Raw genomic sequence first — 22,820 nt, 5'->3', positions numbered from 1 at the left:
ATGTGAAAAAGTCTGTTTCCTTTAGTTGCAGAAACTGGGATTTAAGAACTTTCATGGAATCGATGGCAGTGAGCGAATGTTGAAGATAGCGGAATCCAAAGGCCTGTATCAGAGATTGACATGTTGGATTGTAACGTCAGATAATCCACTGCCGATAGAACCAGGTAACCAACAGAATCTACCTCAACTAATTTAGACCTGCAGTCCCCAGGGAACAGGTCCGTTTATTCTCAATTTGTGATAAGAAGTAATAGTTTTCCTGCAGAGTCTAACAAACCTCTTTTTTGCTGTTTGAATTGTTGAAGGTTCCTATGATTTAGTGACTATTGTTGGTGGATTGGCTCAACAACACCTTCCCTGGGACATCCTTCCAGAAATGCTGAGAGTCACCAAACCAGGTGAGCTGAAAGGTCCATTCCTGTCAGACCACTCGGCCCATCAGTGCAGCACCCACAGGAAGTACCGACAAAACAAGATGGCTGCCACAGGGTAACAACAACAGGGGGCAGATAACATCCTGGGATGGTAACTCTTCAAACAGAAACAGAAATAGGAGGTGAAGAATGTGAGTTTCACAATCAATTTAGAACATAGAACATACAGTGCAGAAGGAGGCCATTCAACCCATCGAGTCTGCACCACCCCACTTAAGCCATCACTTCCACCCTGTCCACATAACCCAATAACTCCGCCTAACCATTTTGGACACTGAGGGCAATTGTTAATTTCCTTCAAAATGTGCGCAGATTTTCAACAGCTACCAGCTGTTGATATATCCTGAGACTGCGTTACTGCCAGGAGGCTTGCAGTCTTACTGTGTCCTTGAGGAAATGGTTGTCTTCCCAGTGTTTATTTCACATCAAACTTTTAATGTTCTTGTCGGCTGGCCCGGTTTATATTACAAGAACACTTGCAACTATAAGTATAAACGCTTTATTAACATTAAATGTGGGTCAACTATGTACAAAACAAGAGATGAATAACAGTAAGAACATGCACAAACAACTCTCTCTCTCCCAGATCGATCATCAGACTGAGGTCACCTGATTCGAACATTCATTTATATGCTAATGAGACTCCTAGTGGTCATTCAGTGAATTACAAATACAAACATGATATCACTACAGACCTGTCGATGCATTCCTCTTACAGGTGGCTTTATCTGTTTCGCGCTGAGAGCTGAGGAGTCAGATCATAGAAGTAAATTGCTTGCTTCAACCCAGGAGTTGGTGAACAAGGGCCTGTGGGAGAAGGTTGTGGAGCGATATGTGGAGAATTGGCAGAAGGATATGCTGGAGACAGGCTTGTCAGAAGAGTACGCTGATGGGGTAGTGGCTGTCTACAAGAAGAAATAATGACGCTGTCACCAATCCCTGAATAATCTGGGAGCTTCACATTTGTAAATTGTCAATTAAATGAGTTCAATATGAAAATAAATCAGTGAAATGTCACCTGGTGCAAATAAACCAGAGAATGATCTTTCCTTTCCTTGTCTCTTTGTTCTTCATTTGTATTGAATGTGTTGCTGATATTACACGGTTTGGGCAGAGAAATTGATGTATTCATAAAAATGAGGAGAGAAATTATTACAAATGTTCGAAAAATCCATAGCCTCAAAATGCCTCGTTTTCAGGTGTTGAATGGATGGATTAGTGTCCAAGGTGGTGGGCGATCTATATGTTCACATATTGCACTGATGGAATACCTGCCACCATTTTGCTCCAGGCAAGGATCCAGGATCCACTCATGAAACTGGCATAACGCTTATTGTCCATGGAAATAGGAGAATTTTCGTCAATTTAAGGCCCTGTATGTAACACTGTTGTGATCGGAAATTTAAACTCGATGAAGCCTATAAAAAACAGTGATCATTGCAGAATCCAATGGAAGGGATGTAGGAATGCACTGTAGGATAGGAATGAACAAAGGTTTCTGACGGTATATGCAAAATCACAAAGCTACAACTCCTTTCCCCAAAGAGCCACTCTCCCTAACCTCCACCCATATCAGGGTTTTTATACTGAGCGGTTCCTCCTTGTGGGGAAACACCGCCCCCAATTACCACAGGAGTTCCAATGAAGTGAAAGTGGGGAATTAGAGCACAGTCCTTGGCCTTCCTGGGGGTCGCAACACCCATCATTGAGAAGTTCAGGCTCCCTCCCACTTCTTTCTGAGTAAGCAACCATGTATTTAGTGAACGTAATATACTATCTCAAAGCTCGGGGCTAAATTAAGAGTTTAATACCAAGCCAGGTTTGGCACTGCATCACATAAAGAAACATTGGGCAGGTTGGATTTAAGGACCATTTGAAAAGAAGCCAGAGGGTTTTGCAGAGAGAGTTCCCAGAGCGTAGGTAGCTAAAGGTACAGCCACCAGTGTTGGAGCAATTAAAATTGGGGCTGTCCAAAAGGCCAGAATTGGAGAAACACAGAGATGTCAGAGGTCATGCCAACTTAAGACCCCTCTTACCTGCCACCCTTTTCTCTTAAAACTTCCATGCCAACTGACCCAGGTACCATGATACAGGACATCAGACTTGTTGGGGAGGGGTGGTGTTAATAGGAAAGGGGTGTTAACAGGCAGTCAGGGACAGTATAGTCAGGGGGATAGGCACAGTATGCTGCAGCCAAGGAATATGGTCCAGAAGGCTGTGTTACCTGCCTGGTGCCAGGGTTTGGGATATTTGCTCAGGGCTGGAGAGGAGCTTGCAATGGGACTGGTATATCATGTTCTTATGCTGCACAGAGGTATGAACGACACAGTTACAATGAGGAAATAGCTTCTGCTTGCAGAGTATAAGCAGCAGGGGCTAAATTAAGAAGTAGAACTCCATGGGTAATAACCTTTGTGTATTACCTGAGCCAGAAGCAAATTTGTGTCGACTAAGTATGATTAGAGCGTTCAATGCTTGGCTCGGAGGATGGGATAGGAGAGATAGGTTTGCAGTAGCATAGTCGGGGTGGGGAAATTGAATAGTCGGGGTGGGGAAATTGAATAGTCGGGGTGGGGAAATTGAATAGTCGGGGTGGGGAAATTGAATAGTCGGGGTGGGGAAATTGAATAGTCGGGGTGGGGAAATTGAATAGTCGGGGTGGGGGAACGTCTGAGGTAAAATGTGATTAATTGAAGAGAGTAGAGAGAGCAAAGCAGCAAATTAGCAATGAGGGAAATGATAATCAGAGTGCGGCGGGGCAGCAAAGTGGCGCAGTGGTTCGCACTGCTGCCTCACAGCGCCGAAGACCCAGGTACAATCACGGCCACGAGTCACTGTCCATGTGGAGTTTGCACATTCTCCCCGTATCCGCGTGGGTCTCACCCTCACAACCCAAAGGTGTGCAGGGTAGGTGGATTGGCCACGCTAAATTTCCCCTTAATTAGGAAAAAATGAGTTCGGTACTCTAAATTTACCAGGAACCACCAGGAACATCCTGCAGTTGTGGTCCAACAGAGTATACAAACCTAAGGGACAGAGTACACAAACCTAAGGGACAGAGTATACAAACCTAAGGGACAGAGTATACAGACCTATGGGACAGAGTATACAGATCTAAGGGACAGAGAATACAAACCTAAGGGACAGAGTATACAGACCTAAGGGACAGAGTATACAAACCTCAGGGACAGAGTATACAGACCTAAGGGACAGAGTATACAAACCTCAGGGACAGAGTATACAGACCTAAGGGACAGAGTATGCAAACCTAAGGGACAGAGTATACAAGCCTCAGGGACAGAGTATACAGACCTAAGGGACAGAGTATACAGACCAAAGGGACAGAGTATACAAACCTAAGGGACAGAGTATACAGACCTAAGGGACAGAGTATACAGACCTATGGGACAGAGTACACAAACCTAAGGGACAGAGTGTACAGACCTAAGGGACAGAGTATACAATCCTCAGGGACAGAGTATACAAACCTCAGGGACAGAGTATACAAACCTCAGGGACAGAGTATACAGACCTAAGGGACAGAGTACACAAATCTCAGGGACAGAGTATACAAACCTAAGGGACAGAGTATACAGACCTAAGGGACAGAGTATACAGACCTAAGGGACAGAGTACACAAACCTAAGGAACAGAGTGTACAGACCTAAGGGACAGAGTATACAGACCTATGGGACAGAGTATACAATCCTCAGGGACAGAGTATACAAACCTCAGGGACAGAGTATACAGACCTCAGGGACAGAGTACACAGACCTCAGGGACAGAGTACACAAACCTAAGGGACAGAGTGTACAGACCTAAGGGACAGAGTATACAATCCTCAGGGACAGAGTATACAAACCTCAGGGACAGAGTATACAGACCTCAGGGACAGAGTATACAGACCTCAGGGACAGAGTACACAGACCTCAGGGACAGAGTATACAGACCTCAGGGACAGAGTACACAGACCTCAGGGACAGAGTACACAAACCTAAGGGACAGAGTATACAGACCTCAGGGACAGAGTATACAGACCTCAGGGACAGAGTACACAGACCTCAGGGACAGAGTATACAGACCTCAGGGACAGAGTACACAGACCTCAGGGACAGAGTACACAAACCTAAGAGTACACCGACTGATAAGGCGAGAGATTTTGAAATCAATAAACAAGTAAAAGCGAAAGAGAAAATGTCAAAGAGTCATCGGCCTCGAAACGTTAGCTCTATTTAACAATTTACTTTTAAACAAGTAAAAGCACTCGATCTGAGTGCATGTAACATTTACAATGAGGAAGATGAATTGATGGCCCTTATGGAAGTCAACAAAGCTGCTCTAATTGCTGTTACGGAGACTTGGCTGCAGGGTGACAAAGGCTGGGGACTGAATATTTTAGCTTGTTCAACATTTAGAAATCATAGGCAAAACAAAAGTAGGTGGGGTAGCGCTGTTAATGAAGGATGGGATCAGTCCATTACCGAGCTTCGATCGGGTGATGAAGATGTAGAATCATTTCGGTGGAACACAAGGTGCAGCAAACACTGGCAATATAGGATATGGAAACAGCAGGAAATTAGAGGTACATGCAACACGGGTAATATAATAGTTGGGGGAGACTTCCAGTGACGGGGATGTGCTGAGTCGTCGCATATCAGATGGCTCTCCTCCTACAAACCCGAAAATTGCTCCTTTACTTGAAATTGCCCATCAAACATGAAAAAGTATCCCTGCACCTCAACCAACACCAATGAGAAACGAGATGCCGAGTAGCAGCCACTCCAGAGGCCATGTGGAGAAAAGAAGTGAAAAAACCCAGAAGAAGCAAAAGGTTGACCCAGCAGACGCACAAAGCGATGAAGCTCGGGTCTCGCCAGAGTGAGGAGGACCGATCCGCCACACAAGGAGCACCCACCCCGCTTCCTCACCAGGGTGTGATTGGAGGATGTTCCTCTCAAGGAAACTGAGAGACCATAGAGAATAGACGAAGACCGATATCCAGGCTGTGATCAGGGTGGTGGTCGCAGAAGCTCTGGCGACCATGTAGGTGGCCCTTGACAACGCAGAGAGGCGATTGGAAGCCCAGGAAAGCACCATAAAGGAGCTAGAAAAGGCCAAATGACCAAAGCAACTGAACCGCCGCCCTGGAAAAGGCAATAACAAGGCTGGTAGCGACGCTGGGGAGTTTGCCAGGAAAGACAGAGGATCAGGAAAACAGATCAAGGTGCCAAAACCTACAGATTGTGGGTCTGTTGGAGAGGATTTAAGGCAGGGACCCCACAGACAATGTGGGCCAAATGCTGGGAAGTCTGGTGGGAAGAGATAGCTTCCCCAACCCACCAGAAATTGACAGAGCTCACCGGTCACTCCATCCAAAACGGAAGGCTGGGGAACAACCGAGGGTGATAATCGCTAAAATGCACCGGTACAAGATCGGGAAAGAATCCTGTGCTGGGCAAGACAATTGAAAACTGTAACTGGAAAAGTCACCAGATCTGGGTCTACCAGGACATTGGGGCTCATCTCAACAAGCGCCGGGATGAGTTCAACAGGGAGAAACCAGCCTGTACAAGGACGGCGTAAAATTTGGGATGCTGTACCGGCCAAACTCTAGGTCACATTGCAAGGCAGGGAGCAAGTCTTCACAGCCCCTGTGAATGCAAACAAACTTGTCCTGGAGAACGAGCTGGAGAAATGGCAGCAGGGACAGTGGTGGAAAGACCATCCAAAGATTTACTGAATGAAACAGCCAACTTGATGAACATGTGGGCAGCACGGTAGCATGGTGGTTAGCATAAATGCTTCACAGCTCCAGGGTCCCAGTTTCGATTCCCGGCTGGGTCACTGTCTGTGCGGAGTCTGCACGTCCTCCCCGTGTGTGCGTGGGTTTCCTCCGGGTGCTCCGGTTTTCTCCCACAGCCCAAAGATGTGCGGGTTAGGTGGATTGGCCATGCTAAATTGCCCGTAGTGTCCTAAAAGGTAAGGTTAAGGGGGGGATGGGGGTGTTGGGTTACGGGTATAGGGTGGATAGGTGGGTTTGAGTAGGGTGATCATGGGTCGGCACAACATTGATAGCTTCTGTGCTGTACTGTTCTATGTTCTATTAAACATTTTGCGAAGGACTGCACTGCCTCGTTGTGAGGATGTAAGGTGCAACAGAGGAAGGTAAGAGCGAGGGCAGCAGAACGCAGGAAAGAGTGAGGGTAGTGGTAGGTAGGGAGAACAGATAGCGAGCAACGGGTGGATATGTAACCAACCCCGGGAGGAGGAACCACCTCACTGGCGGGGAAGCTAGCAGCAGGAAGCCTGGGAGAAAGCGGGGCCGAGGGTCCTCGCCAAGGGGGAAGGTACACATCAGTAACAGGGGCAATAGTAGAGGCCATTTTGGACGGCTCCACAACAAAGGGAAACTCCGGAGTGCAGGAGCACATCCACAGGGTAAGTACGGTTGGAGGAGGGGTGGGCAAACCTCCTCCCATCAGAATTGTCACCTGGAAGGTCAGGGGACATAACGGCCCAGTGAAAAGATCTAGAGTCTTCACCCATCTGAAAAGTATGAAAGTCGGCATGGTATTCCTCCAAGAGACGTAACTGAGGGAAGAGGACTATGCGGGTAATGAAGGGCTGGGTAGGACAGACCTAGCATTTCTGCTATGGGACGAGAGCCAGGAGGGTAACCATGCTGTTAAAAAGGAGGATGATGTTTTCTGCGGACTCAGGGATGTTATGTCAAGGTCAATAGTGTCCTGGACGGGTCACCAGTGGTCCTTGTTAATGTGTACGCTCCCAACTGGGACGACACCAAATTTATAAAGACGACCATGGCGGAAATCCCCGACGTCGACACACACCAACTCATCATGGCAGGGGGGGAGTTCTATTGGTCCCACAGACAGACAGAGTTCTCCTTCTCACCAGGTACACAATGTACATACATGGATCTACTTCTTTGTGGAGAAATAAGTGCTTCCAGGGCTTGTAAGTGGATTATTCCACGATTGTAATCTCTGAACGCGTTCCACATTAGAGGGATGTGATGTTGGAGACGGGCCATGGCCAACACCGCCCCCCCCCGGCCACATGGAGGTTAGACATGGCCCTCCTGGCCGATAAGGCTTTCTGCAAGAAAATATCACAGGCCACAGATCAGTATTTCCTAATAACCAGAATGGGGAGATCTCAGCCTCCAAGTTCTGCAAAGCGCTGAAGGCTGTAATCAGCAGTGAAAGTATTGCCCCCAGGGCATGTAGAGAAAGGGAAGCGATGGTGGCCTTTCCATTGCCTCTTCCTTGATGGACTGAACATGCACCTTTAGGGGGAAGATAGGGTACAGAGGCTGGAAGCACTTTTTGAACTGGGAGAAGTCCTGCAGAGCATTAACTCCATGCAGGCGGGGAAGGCGCCGGGACCAGACGGATTCCTTGCAGACTTCTGCTCTTGTGGGAGATGTTCACAACTCGCTGGAGACGGGCACCCTGCTGTCTATGCTTGCACAAGCCTCAATCTCGCTGATACCCAACAGAATGTGGCTCCGAAAGACATTTCACTGCTAAATGTGGACGTGAAAATAATGGCCAAGATCCTAGCCAGGAGACCAGAGGAATGTGTCCCAGAGGTGGTAGCAGAAGACCAGACAGGCTTTGTTAAGGGCAGACAGCTGACATCAAACTTCAGGCGCCTGCTGAACATGATCATGACCCTATCTGGAGAGAGAACACCTGAGGTGATCATCTCCCTGGATGCAGAGAAGGCCTCCAACAGAGCTGAATGGCTGTACCTCACAGAGGTACTGGAACGGTTCAAGCTTGGAGCAGGATTCGCTGCCTGGGTGAAACTCCTGTATAGCGCTCCCACAGGGAGCATATGGACAAATACCACCAGCTCTCAGCACTTACACCTGCACAGAGGCACCAGGCAGGGATGACCGTTGTCCCCGCTGCATTAGCCTGAGCGATCAAACCACAAGTAATTGTGCTCAGGGCGGCAAAGAGTTGGAAGGGGTTCTGGAGAGGAGACAGGGTGCACAGTCTCACTCCATGACCCACCTCTCTAAGTCTCGGACCCGCAAAACAGCATTGAAGGAATCGTGGCGCTCCTGAAAGAGTTTGGAGCCTTCTTGGGCTACAAACTCAACCTAGGCAAAAGTGAGATCTTCCGGTAAACCTGCAAGGGGGGGGGACAGTCATTTACACAGGCCCGGCTCAAATTCCGGTACCCGAGTGCAGAAGGGACTTTAGCTGGCGGATTAATTGCCTTAATACCCTATCTTCATTTTTTTTGTTTTTTTAAAATAAATTTAGAGAAAATTATTTTTTCCAATTAAGGGGCAATTTAGCGTGGCCAATCCACCTAACCTGCACATCTTTGGGTTGTGGGGGTGAAACCCACTCAAATACTGGGAGAACGTGCAAACTCCACACAGACAGCGACCCAGGGCCGGGATTCAAACCCTGGTCCTCAGCGCCGTAGGCAGTAATGCTAACCATGCTGCCCTACCCTGTCTTCATTTTAACCAGCTACTTGACTATATTTCATGGAAATAAGCACTTGGCAAAGCATGATGGATATTTCGCCTTATTTCAGTCAAGAAGTTCTGTATGAAATAGTCGGAAGGTCATACAATGTAAACAAGTGTACATCTGCACATTGTTTTACTGACAGCATGAAATTATTATTTTTCTTATGCAAGGAAGTTAAGGCCTGTTATTAAAATCTAACTCCGGCCTGCTCATTTTTCTGTTGCTTGCTAATCTAAAGAATGCTTTCTGTCCTAGATAATGCTTACTATATCATATAAATTGCCTGCCTTTACCTATGTAAAACAGTGACATTTGGAATGACTGTGGTCTCTCCAACCCCCCCCCCCCCCCCCCCCCCCCCCCCCCCACCCCACCCCCCCCACGAACTTTGTGTTTAATAAAAGAACCTTTGGCGAAAACTAAAAATGCTGACTTATAATTTCTTCGGCCCCGGAGATACAAATCACCCATGGCTGGACATAGATCCACAAATGGAACCTGACCAGTCTGGTGGAGGATGTAAAAAAGGACCTGCAGAGGTAATAAACACTTCCACTCTCCCTGGTAAGGAGTGCAGACGATCAAAATGAACGTACTGCCCATGTTCCTCTTCTGGTTCAGATCCATCCCGATCTGCACCCCAAAGCCTTTTTCAACTCATTAGAAAAAGTGAACATGGCGTTTATGTGTGTGGGGATGGGGGGAGCGGAACCCTAGAATCTCCAAAAAGATGCTGGAATGAACGAGGGCCATCCAAACCTGCAATATTACTATTATTACCACTGGGCTGCAACTGTGGAGAGTGTAATGGGATGGATAAAAGAGGTAGAAGCCGAATGGGTGCGAATGGTGGATGTCTCCTGCATGGGGACCTCCCTCCGGGCCCTAACCATGGCTGCACTCCCATCCCCACCGAACAAATATCGACAAGCCCAATGGTGATAGCAACACTCTGGGCGTGGAACCAACTGCGACAATACTTCAGGTGAAAGAAAATGTCCGTTAAGGCCCCCATCTGCAACAACCACAGGTTTGTGCCAGGCAGAATGGATGCCACCTTCAAAAGGTGGAGACAGGACAGGGGGACGCTGACAGTTAGGGATTTCTACACACAAATAGACTGACAACACTTGAGGAACTAACAGAGAAGATTTGGCTGACAGGGAGAAACAAGCTATCACGGAGGGGGTTGCAGGCAGGGGTTGGTCGGTGTTGGGGGGCGGTTGGAATGGGGGTGGGATGTGTCATAATATCCACTCATGTATATAATGAGGTGCAGACAGGCAGTGATTGACACACAGGATGACCAGTAAGCACACAACACAGTACAGCCAATCACCAGACAGGACACTACCACGATAAAGCCAGAGGGCACTAGGTTTCCCGCTCTCTCTGGACCCAGCCACTGAGGCAGTCAGAGTCCACGAGCTAGCCAGTGCAAACACCATACGGTAGCCAGTAAGTCTGGTCAGGCTGGTACTAGGTCTCCAGTCAGTTCAGTATAGTGGCACCCACAGCTGAATATGTTTATCAGTTCTTTTATTGAATAAACCAGTGTTGGATCTTCTCAGTGTTAGACGTCTGTTTCTAGCTTCCCTGCATCGATTGCATTCCACATCGAACCAACTTGCCTAACACATCAGGATGCATTGTTCGTACCCCTGGCCAGTTCCCCCATCAACCACTGCCCCACTAGTTGGTGAACCAGGAGGCAATCAGAACATCCCGTACGTCTTGGCCCTGGCACGCACGTCATTCAGCATCCCTGCCTGGGCCCCATATCCTGCCCATACTTGCTCTTCTCTGCATCCTCCTCATGGGACGATGCCTGGCATTCCTCCTCCTGCTCCAGCACATCTGAAGAACAAAGGGCCAAAGTGGGTGGACAGTTATTGCGCGGCAAGGTGGCCGTGGTAATGGCAGTCCATGCCTGGGCACCGCCCCAGTCCCGTGGGGGGGTCACCCTGGTTGTTCGGTCTGTTCCGCCTGTCATCAACTCCCCCCCCCCCTCCGCCATCGGCCCTGGCAGAGACCCCCACGCAACCAGAGTCCAGCCCGGCAACCCACAGTCCCTTCTCTTTGTGTCCTACCTCCTCTCTCTCTCCTTCATCAGACATGGTGCCGGTTTCATGATTAAAAAATGCACAAATCAACCGCGCCATTGGGATCTCTGTCCATCGGAAGAGAGGAATCCTGGAGGACCCAGAGAATACTGGGTCAGATCCGCTAATGATATGCAAACGGTGCTTGCTGTATGTGCCTTCCAGTCAGCACGAATGTCGGAGGTGATGAAGAATCACGATTTGGCATCAAATCAGTGCCCGTTGCGATTTTGGCAGCGGAACCTGTTCTCCAACCAAACGTGTTTCGCGTTTTCGGAATCAGCAAACGGAGAATTCTGCCCATGATTTGGATAACTGTCCAACAAAATAATTTGGAATGTCAGTCCTTTGATAATAGTATGGCTGAGGGTGGGTTGCGAGGGTGGTGGGATGGAGGGTGGGGGCTGTTGTGCAAGGGTTATGGGTTGGGGGCATCCATACGGCCGGTGGTACTCTGCAGAACCGGGGGCCAAGGAGGGTGGTCAGCACAGGGCACGCAGCTAGGTGACTGCCTTGCAGGCCATGGCAATGTCTGCCCATGCCATGTGGGGGGGTCACCCCACCACCATGCCCACCCCCCCCCGGTGACCCGTCCCAACCGACCCTTGTCAGGTGCCTCCGCACCCCAGCCAGCCCGGCCAGTGTCAGGACCGGCAGCCCAAGGTCGGGCCTCTGCTTTCACATCTCTTCTGTCTCCATCATCAGCCACGGCGCCTCTTTCGCAGTTTTTAGAAACACAAGTGAAACTCGCTGCCAGGAATATGCCCCAGTGGAGGCGGAGAATTGTGGAGACCTGAAGAATACCAGGTCAGGCTTCTAATGATATGCCAACATCGTTTAGTGTATGTGTAGAATGGAACGCATTGAGAATGTGATTTAGCGTGAACCCGGTGCCCGCCACGTTTTGGCATCAAAACTGTTTCTCCGCCCAATCGCCTTTCCCGATGTTGCTGCGGCCGACAGAATCCCGCCCCATTTCTAGCAGAATGGGTTTTACTCCCCATGCCCTGCTAATGGGATGGCCCATTAGAGGAATAGAACCCTTGTTGGGATCAGAATTGTCAGAGGCAGAATAGCTGTCAGCCACGAAAAGGTGGACAACAAATGATGGATAATATCCAAGCCGCCCATGGCCGATACAGTTAAAATGGGACAGAAAAAGAAGGGGAGTGAAGCAAATTTTGTTGAGAAGATCAAACCTGTAAAAATATTAGAAGGACATGCAAAAACAATTAACCAGATACTAAAAGAGAAGACTATTGATTCCGACCAGAATCAGAATCAAATTCTTTGCAGTATTCATGGTAATTCAATGTTGGAGCTGAAAATTTGGAAGAAGTGAATAAAGAATTAGTTTGGAAGGGGAATGAAAATGTGTTTAATTTGAACTGCTGTGAGTCTCTGTTTAAATGAAATTTGAGCCGAACTAGAATTCAAACCGTCTGTCTATTCTAAAACAAAGTTAAGACGAGTTTGGCAGCAATCCAATTTGTGACTTTCAAAACACTTGAGTTGGAAACAACAATTCTTACTCTGCTCACGCCAGTCCAACCCCGGTATCTCCACATCATAACAATTTGAGAGTCAGGTAACAACCCCTTTCAGCAAATATCTCTTAACTTTAATTAATTACCAAAAATTGGAAATTGAAATAGGTTATAAAAAGGATAAAGTGATGAAATTTGAGCAACATTGAAGGATCAGAGTGAAATAAGTTTTTTAATTACATAAAGGACTCGATGGCACACCAAGTTTCTCCACCCACTCTCCGCCCCTTTAGGTTCTGTAGCAAAATTAGTCATTTCAGCAGACAGCTGATTTGGTTAAATCGCACTCTATCGACTGGGTGCATCTACGTTTATGTGTTGTTCTATGTTAATTTATATGAGGTTTAACTGTGAATTTGTGGGAATTCAATAGGACTATTGATTATGAAATTTGTAAGCATATTTTAGAGGAATTTTGAATATGTGAGAATTACATTGGGCTGGATTCTCCGTTTCAGCGGATAATTGCCAGCTCGGACAATTCGCGGGAGTTTTACGACCAAAACATTAGCAGCGGCCCCTCATCGATTCTGGGACCAGTGAGGGGTTTGCAGTGGCGCCGGCTGAGACTCCTTGCTCCCGCGCCAAAAACGGCTGGAGTATAGCCTGGTCCCTGGCTGCACATGCGCACAGCGATGACCTTCAGCGGTTGCACCATGCAATGTGGCTCCGGCCGTGCAAGGACACGACCTGCCATCTGTGACCCCACAGGCCACCTCCTTGCCACCTCCCACCAGTCCTCCCAACACCCACGGAAGCCTCCCTGGCATGGACCCCGGCCAAGTCCCGCGTCGCTGGACATTGACACTGTTCCCAATTGAGTGAGGGGGGGGGGGTTCAGCGATGATACCTCTTAACACTAAATAGTTAGCATGCCACTAGATTAGTTTTACATAAGTTACTTTATTAAGGATTGGGATGAATTATAGGAAGAGTACCGAGTAATCATTATTTACCATTAAACATGTATTTTTAGGACATCGCAGTAATAAGTAATCAATGGTGAATCAATCCAGGGTGTTGGTTCTGTTGTTCTGTTTCTCACAGACAAACAGCACAGGAAGTTGTGATTGTACATAGCTGTCAGGATGAGGATCCTGGCATCAATCATGGTTTGCTTGCGATTCTATTGGGTGAAGGTTAAACATTTGTTGCAATTCTATTGGGCGAGTTTGATCACAGCAGCTTCAGGGATTGGATCACATCCAAATGGGCAGGGCTATTGATTTTTGAATGCTGTATATGTGCTGAGTTTGTGTCTTTGTTCTGTAGAAGGACCTTGGCAGCTTTCCAGGTTTTATCTCTCATGTACATAAAAGCAAGCTTGCAGAATATTAAACTGTCTTCAGATTGTTGATGTTTCTGCTGCTCTTTGTATTGAGTTGTGCCACAGGAGAAAAGCCCACATGTCAGCTGACTCAATACACAGGCCTTGAAACCATTCTAACATTATTTGGCGCTGCAAGCAATATTGTCCACAGGATTCTGACCATAATGATATGCCTCCCCAGATGAGTACATTTTGATTTACCAGCCAGTAGATAGAGGTTGCGTATCACATGGTCGGATCCATAAGTTGTGCGATTCGGACAAGGGGTGCAAGTTGCGAGTAGGTAGGGGCAGACACAAGCAACACTGAAAACGCGCTAATGTTGGCTGGATAAAGATGGACTTTTGTACCACGCCAAGGAGCAATGCAGGATAAAACGCCGCGCATTTTTAAAAAAGAAGGCTGGAAGGGTTAGGGTCCCGCAATGATTCGATGGAGTCCAAAACAGGGAGCACCCAGTGGGGACCTGATGGCAGTATGATCCAAACCATTGTTATTGAGCATAGGAAGTTGATCAAAAAGATGGTTGAAAAAGGATATGATTCAGAAGCGCCCAAAGCTGAGCAAAAGGCTTGGTGGCTAGGGCAGATCAAAAATAAGGCAGAGATATCAGCTGAAATACTTGCTGCTCTGATAAAAAATTGCCTCAACACTGAGGCAGAGAGAAACAAGCAGCCTCGATAAGAAAAGCGCAGGAGGAGGGACTGAACAAACCACAGGGAAGGATGGTGGCTGAGCCATTATATCCCTCCCTACCTGAGGAGGAAGGAGAACAGGGGAGAATAGACAGGGGCAGTTTAGCTGACGAAGCAGACCAGTATAATAACTATCCACCCCAGTATAATTCAAAAATCCTGTCCGCTCCCATGGCACCAATTCGAACTACATTCAAAACCGCCACGGGTAGGCGAGGGGCCATAACAGCCACTCAAGGAATGCCACTGACTGCAACGGAGAAACAAATGTTCATGGACAAACTCAGCCCATTGCGCCTAAACCGTACTAATTCAGCCTTTTGGGAAACCATGGATGAATTCAGAGAAACCCACGATCTAACCGTGGATGGTGTGAGACTGTTAACAAAGGGGAAATTACCTGGTTCAGCCTGGCAGATGTTACCCTCCAAATGTACAAAGCAGGGGCTGGATAACGGCTGCCGGCAGAACAGACCAGCAGAAATATGATCATTTTAAACGGGACCTGGGGCGAGCCTAAGGACACAGTAGTGCTAATTGGACAAAGGTGGCACTCGTTAAACAAACAGCACAGGATGTTGCGATCATACATAGCTGTCAGAATAAGGATCCTGGCATCAATCATGGTTTGCTTGCGATTGTATTTGGTGAGTTTAAACATAGCAGCTTCAGGGATTGGATCACACCCAACTGGGGAGTGCTATTGATTTTTGAATGCTGTATATGTGCTGAGTTTGTGTCTTTGTTCTGTAGAAGGACCTTGGCAGCTTTTCAGGTCTTACCTTTCATGTCCATAAAAGCAAGCTTGTAGAATATTAAACCCTCTTCAGATTGTTAATGATTCTGCTGCTCTTTGTACTGAGTTGAGCCACAGGAGAAAAGCCCACGTGGAAGCCGACTCAATACACAGGCCTTGGAACCTCTCCTACACTGAGACCACACGTGTCCCGCAACAATGGTAACTCAGCCGAACGGGGGTGGATCATCGCAGGAGTGCCTACTGGTGACGCACCAATGATGTTGCAATAGCGCGTGGCACGATGATGCCTTTTCCAAGGGGCAGAGCATGGTTGATGGGCATCAAACCGGCGCAGGCCCTGATTTAGGCGTCGGAGCCAATTATCCGCCCCATCGCCAATTACAATATCGGCATCGGGCCACGGAGATTCCTGCCCATTATGTTTATCACATCCCCCTCGAACGGAATAAAACTTGAGTGGGAACTATGCTGGAAAAATGTCAGCCATCCAGCAAAATTATAGTCTGTCCATATCCAATATACCCCTCTTATTCAGCCAAGTATAGATATAAGACAAATGAGAATATAACTTGTCCCCAAGATGTTAGAACCCTAAAGCCTGAGATCACAAGGGTAAAGGCGAATGTGAATAAAGAAGAATATTGTGTTACCACCTGACTGGAACGATATCGGTATGGGACCAGAATATCCCCATGTTGAGAAACCTACATTGTGCATAAAAACCCAGGTTTCAGCTTGAATTGGTAAAATTTAGTTTGTTGATATTCATAAATGAAGACAAGAGCAAATTGATGTCAGGGAGGAAATTAAAGCTGAACTTGAGGATTATTGGGAGAAATATGTGACAAATATACAACTGCTCCCAGAAATGTTAAGAAATATTAAAAAGTGCCTTAAGTATGACATATCACATAATGTTACAAGAAATAAGTGTAATCAAAGCACAAGTAAATTAAATTACAGAAATTAGTTGGTGGGATGATATTGGAGCTGGAGAATAAATGTACAGCATTACCCATGGGAACAAATTATAGCCATGCTTATTGTTTTATTGTATCAAACTTATATTGTGATAATGTTAATGTGCTGGAATGTTAAGATGGAAAATGCATTAGAGATGGAGTTGTTTTTGCAAAATTGGGAAAGATTGATGGGAAAATGATGTGCCAATGAATAATTATATATATATATAATGAACGCTGTTTCTTTACGTAGTTATGATTAGTTGTAACATGGTTTGGACCTGAATATCTGCCCAATGGGAAGAACTGGCTACGTTTTTTGTGATTCACTTTGCCTCGTTCAGCATTCAAAAGGGAGAATGATGGGAAAGATGGCCAACATTGTGCCTTGAGGAATGATGGTAAAAGAAGCCAACAGATTTGTTTGTGTGAAAAACTGCCTTTCTGCAGAAAGAACATCATGGGAACAGAGAGACTACTTGCAACTTGAAATTTCACTGATAACACTTTATTTTAGACCATCGAGAACAAGGCACTCTCAAGGTTGAATGATGCCTGGAAACTAAAGAATTGTTGAACTAAAACCTTGCAAAATAGCAGGGACTACCAATATTCAACAGCAATAACCCCAAGGATCACCCTTCACAAGAGCAGACCTGACTTTGAAACCTCACAGCCATGCATCTTCCAGAGAAAGCCTGGCCAAGCTCTCTCTATCTGGGGAGTATGTTTTTCTTCAAGTCGTGAGTATTGAAACTTATGTAACTATTTCAATGAACACATAGCCTAAGTCTGAGTTAAATAACAAAACTGTATTAATTCAACTGGCAATAAGTATTCAATTTTGTCTGTGTCCTTGGTTGGTGCCAGAAGAGGGCAGAAAAACTACACCTCAGGTTATTCCATTTTACATTTAGTATTGTGTCCTTTGTCCCGAATTCTGTCTCTTACACTCAATCTTTTCCTCATCAATTTCCTCATATTGTTTCACACACGCAATAGTGACCATCATTATCTCGTTAATGAACCTTGGAGAATCTTTACAGTCCAACAAAGTGTTTTCATAATATCTATCAATCAGAAATTAAGGGCTGGATTCTCCGATTGCCGATGATGAAATCACATTCAGAAATCGGCCGGAGAACCCGTTTGGGGCCAAAATCGGGGCTGGGAGGTTTTTCAGATGCTCTGCCTCCCCCCCCCCCCCCCCCCCCCCAAAACGGCATGATAGATGAACACGTCGGACGCCGTTGAGACGGCCTCAGGACATCACCTTAAGGCACTGCCCGATGCTCAATCCCCGATGGGCCGACTTCCCGACCACATGTGCTCTGAGGTTTTGTGTACCTTGTGCGGCGGCTACGGACTGTGTCCAGTGCCGCACAGTCGGTGGCGGAGCCGTTCTGCTTGCTGGGGGGCTTTGGCGGGGGCTGGGAGGACAGGAGTGGTGAGGGGGCTTCCGGGGGGCACTATCTGCCATGCCGTCACAATTCTCCGCTGTGCGCATGCTCGGCCACGGAGCCAGTCATTCTCTGTCCATATCATTTGACAATATCCTGCCCACAGGCGTAAGTTCCACCGTCCACCTGGGTGAATCCTGCATGCAAGCTGGCTATTCCATCACATGGCCCAATTGAATCGCTGGGGTAACGGTGGTGGGAATGGTAGGGGGGTTATGGTGGGGAGCCCAGGTGAGCCCACCCCTCTCATCTGACAGAGCAGGTGTTTAATGTGACAATGTATACACAGATTTAATATGACAATGTATAAGTATAACTAAACTGTGCACTGCACCCGTGCCAAGTTAATTATGTCTAACTTACTGGTCTTACGGGCCCTAATGCTACGTCAAGGTGGATCCCCAGACGGTACAGCAGGAGTGGAAATGGATTGTTGTGATTCCCACCCTGCAACCTGTGACCGGGCATGGAAGGGCTGCTCGGGCATCCCAGGTCGTATGGTGCCACCCTGTTCTGCCTGCTGCTCACCAAATGCATCAGGGACAGGAGGGCGGGGGAGGGAGGAGCACCCAATGTGCATCTCCCCTGCAGGAGTCACCGTCATGGGCCCCATCACCTCCTTCTTCCCTCGGGGTTCCCAATGGAGCCCGGGCTATTCGTGGGACAGGGATGAAAGCTGAGGCTCCCCTTACACAAGGCGCTGTCAGTCCTGGAGGCCCACTCTGGTCTCAAACATGTTCTGCACGCTCGCGGCCATAGAGCACAGGGAATGTGGGGGATGATGACATCCTCCTGGGACTATGCCATATCACCCATTGAGGTGTAGGCCTGGGTGGCACGCATGGTTAGAACCACCTCCTACTCCTGCACAAGGTTGGATTCCTCCAACTCCACCCAATTTGGCAGATATGTCGCACTGTCTCTCTGCTCAGCCGGAGTCTTCGATGGCATGGGTCTTGGTGGCTGTGTGGGCAGAGGGTGGGGTGCGGGTCTGGGGTGGTTGGGTGGACGCTGATATGGCCGGTGTCACTTTGCAGAACCAGGGGCCAAGGTAGGTGGTCAGTGGGGTGCATAGCAACATGGCCACGGTAATGGCGGCCCATGCCTAGGCACCGTCCTAGTCCACTGAGGGATCAATCTGGCCACTCGGCATGTTCTCCCCATCACCCCCTTCCCCCAGCCTGGCAGGGTCCTCCAACCAAATCAGCCAGTGTCCAGCCTGGAAGCCCACAGTCACTTCTCTCTGTGTCCTACCTCCTCTCTCTCTCCCTCATCAGCCATGACGGTTTCACGATTTGTAACAGCACAAATGAACCGCGCCACCCAGAACTCAGCCCATCAGAGGCGGAAAACCAGAGGCCCTGGTGAATACCGGGTCGGGCCCCTAATGATATGCATACTGTGTTTACTATACATGTGTTCCGGTACACATTGACAACGCTGTCGAAGTGACAGAATTGCAATTTGGCTTCAAATCGACGCCTGTCACGATTTTGGCTGCGGAACCGATCTTCTGCCCAATCGTGTTTGCCGATTTCAGCGTTGGCCAACAGAGAATCTCACCCAAGGTCTCTTTGTACACAGACAATCTCCTGCTGTACATTTCTGACCCGGCGGCGAGTTTTGATAGGATCATGGGGTCCTGCGGGCGTTTGGCGTTTCTCAGGGTATAAATTGATTATGGGGAAAAGCGAGGTATTCCCAGTAAATTCCAGGGGGCAGGGGAGGAGACTGGGAGAGGTTCCATTCCGAGTGCTGGGGGTGAGTTTCCGCCATCACAGGATACAGGTGGTGCAGAGTCGCGGATAGCTGCACAACTTGAACCTAACGCGATAGGTGGAGGGTACGAAGGCAGATTTCAAGAGGTGGGATGTATTGCCCTTGTCTTTGGCAAGGTGTGCACAGAAGGTGAAAATGACGGTGTGTTCGCTGTGTTGCGAATACTCAGGATGGATTCCTTATGTAGTGTACACAAAGACCACAAAAAGCTAAGTCAAATAAACAAAACAAAATTTATTGTACAACTCATTTCGATCACTATTCCAAAAACAAGGGATATTGTAACTAAACTACACTCTACACTATACTAACACCTGTCTAATGCACACTTTCTTAAATTGTTCTCTGCTCTGCTCCTGTTCTCTCTCGCCTTCTCCCACCTTCTCTACACTCTCTCCCAGAAGCCTGTGAGGCATTCCTTTTTATAGCTCTGCTCCCCAGCTCTATCTAATGGGTGGGATTCATCATTCCCCAACAACAATATCGTAATTGATAATCGTGCAGAGAATCCCTTCCGACGCCAAATTGGGAGCAGCGCCAGTTTGACACCGGTTTTCCATTCTCCACCCCCTGTGAAATGACATCATCGCATTGCGTGCCGCACACCACTGGAATGGCATTGGCATGTCACCTGAAGGCCCCCAGTGTCCTGAGTTCCTGACCGCGTAGGGGACTGTCTCCAGCACCGTCACAGTCGGCCGGGAGCCGTGCTGCTGGCTGGTAGGTTGGGGGGAGGGGTGGACTTCTTCAAGGTCTGGAGGGACTAGTGGGGGTTGGCCAGGGAGGACACAATTTGGCAGGTTGGGTCACCGCACAGCCGCGCCATATTTTACAGCATAGCCGCTGCAGGTTGTCGCCGTGCGCATGCACAGCCACAGACCCGGCCATCCTCCAGTCGTTTAAATCATGGGAGGCGGGAGTTTTACCTGGCGAGGCTGCTAGCCCCTCACAGGTCGCAGGATCGGTGAAGGTTCGGCGGTAGTTTTGGCATCGTAAAGTGCTGCAGTTCCCACGCCGACGTCGGCAATTAGCCTCAAAAACGGTGAATCCGGCCCAATGTCAAATACGGTGCGGCCCAAGTTTTGGTTTGTATTTCAGAACCTCACCATTTTTGTTCCTGATTTATTTTTTAGAAAGGTGAATGGATTGATTTTGAAGTTCGTGTGGGTTGGGAAGGCCCCACAGATGAGGAGGGGTTTTTTGGAAAGGGATCGTCACAGGGATGGGGGCGACTTTGCCAAGCCTGTTGAAGTGCTACTGGGCAGCAAACTTCGCACTGGTTAGGAAATGGGCAGTGGGGGAGGGGTCGGTCTGGGGGCGGGTGGAGGTGGCGCCGTGTAGGGAAACATGTTTGAGGGCACATTTGATGGCACCCCTGCCGTTCCCGCCAGTCTGATACTCCGAGAGTCCGGTAGTGGTATCAGCGTTGAGTGTCTGGAACCAGTGTTCTGTGTAAGGCATGTCTCTGTGGGCACCAATATGTGACAACCACAGGTTTGTGCCAGCGGTGCTGGATGCGAGGTTCTGGGCTGGCGGCAGGTGGGTAAAAAATACTTCAGCGAATTGTTTATGGTGGAGGGTGAATGCTTCCTCTTCATGTGTGAGGTTAATCATCCAATTTAAGATTGTGCACAGAGCCCACATGAAGGTCTTGATGATGAGCCGGTTTGTTTTGGGGGTGAAGGATAGGTGCCCCCACCCCCTGACTCTCCCACCCCCCAACACCCCAACCCCCACACCCTCACATAAGAACATAAGAACATAAGAACTAGGAGCAGAAGTAGACCGTCCGGCCCTTCGAGCCTGCTCCGCCATTCTATAAGATCATGGTTGATCTATTTGTGGTCTCAGAACCACTTACCCGCATTCTCGCCATATCCCGCAATTCCTTTGGGCGCGATTCTCCCAAAACGGGAGAAATCGTAAGGCTGGCGTCAAACCCGGGCGGGTTTGACGCCAGCGCGCCCCTTCCCGACCGGGAACCGATTCTGGTCCCCGGTCGGGGCTAGCAGCCCGACGCCGCAAGCTCCGGCATCACGGGATTAACGAATTGCGGAGTTAGCGCCGGCTGACGCGTCATATGACGTCAGCCGCGCATGCGCGGATTGGAAGACTCCAACCCGCGCATGCGCGGATGACGTCATCACGTATTTGCGCGAAACCCGCACATGCGCGAGGCGGGATGCCCCTCAGCCGCCCCGCGAATGGATACTGCGGGGCGGCGGAAGGACAAATAGTGCGTGGGCATCGGGCCCGCTGCCCGCGATCGGTGCCCACCGATCGCGGGCCCATGGCACCCTTGGCACGGCCGTGGTACTGCCGTGCCAATCAGTGCCATGGTTATAAAAAGCGAGTTGTTCCCGCCGTTTTTACGAACGGCCAGACCAGGTGTGTTTGCCGTTCGTAAAAACAGCGTAAAGGGCTGGGACTTCGGCCCATCGAACAGCTGTGAATCGCTGCCGGCCGTAAAAAAACGGCGGCAGCGATTCGTGTCGGGAGTTGGGCGGGGGGGGGGGGAGAATAGCGGGAGGGCGGGAAAAATGTCGGGAAGGCCCTCCCGCTATTCTCCGACCCGTCGTGGGGGGCGGAGAATCGGGCCCTTTATTTTTCAAAAAAACATCTACCCTATCTTTAAATATATTCAATGAAGCAGCGTCTACTACTCCTTTCGGTAGGGAATTCCATACTTTAACCACCCTCTGAGTGAAGAAGTTCTTCCTTGATTCAGTCCTAAATCTGCTCCCCCTAATCTTGAGGCTATGCTCTCTTGTCCTACTTTCACCTACCAGTGGAAACATCCTTTCTACTTCTATATTATCCAGTCCCTTCAAAATTTTATGTTTCTATTAGATCCCCCCTCAACCTTCTGAATTCCAGTGAATATAATCCCAATCTACTCAGCCTCTCCTCATACGATAACATCCTCAACTCCGGAATCAGCCTAGTGAACCTCCTCTGCACCCCCTCTAGTGCTAGCACATCCTTTCTCAAGTGTGGAGACCAAAACTGTACACAGTACTCCAGGTGTGGCCTCACCAGCACCTTGTACAACTGCAACATTACCTCTCTACTTTTAAACTCAATCCCCTTCGCAACGAAGGACAAAGTTCCATTTGCCTTCCTAATTACTTGTTGCACCTGCAGACCAACCTTCTGTGACTCATGCACAAGTACACCCAGGTCACTCTGCATAGCAGCATGCTGCAGCTTTTTACCATTTAAGTAATAATCC

At 48.5% G+C, this 22,820-nt stretch overlaps 1 protein-coding gene across 1 annotated transcript in view; it reads left to right on the top strand.

Annotated features, from left to right (window-relative positions):
• The window catches only part of LOC119978869 (methyltransferase-like protein 27), a 61,089-nt gene extending 59,602 nt beyond the window's left edge, over positions 1 to 1,487 (top strand). The window contains exons 4-6 of the mRNA XM_038820777.1: positions 26 to 164; positions 306 to 398; positions 1,153 to 1,487. Coding sequence (XP_038676705.1) covers positions 26 to 164; positions 306 to 398; positions 1,153 to 1,355 — 435 coding nt within the window. The 3' untranslated portion in view covers positions 1,356 to 1,487. The remainder of the gene's footprint in view (positions 1 to 25; positions 165 to 305; positions 399 to 1,152) is intronic.
• Positions 1,488 to 22,820: the final 21,333 nt, after the last annotated feature.

Source organism: Scyliorhinus canicula, chromosome 15 (genome assembly GCF_902713615.1).
Source record: "Scyliorhinus canicula chromosome 15, sScyCan1.1, whole genome shotgun sequence".
Classification (NCBI taxonomy): domain Eukaryota; kingdom Metazoa; phylum Chordata; class Chondrichthyes; order Carcharhiniformes; family Scyliorhinidae; genus Scyliorhinus; species Scyliorhinus canicula.
The sequence above is the reverse complement of the archived record's forward strand: the minus strand, read 5'-3'. Positions and strand labels throughout refer to the sequence as shown.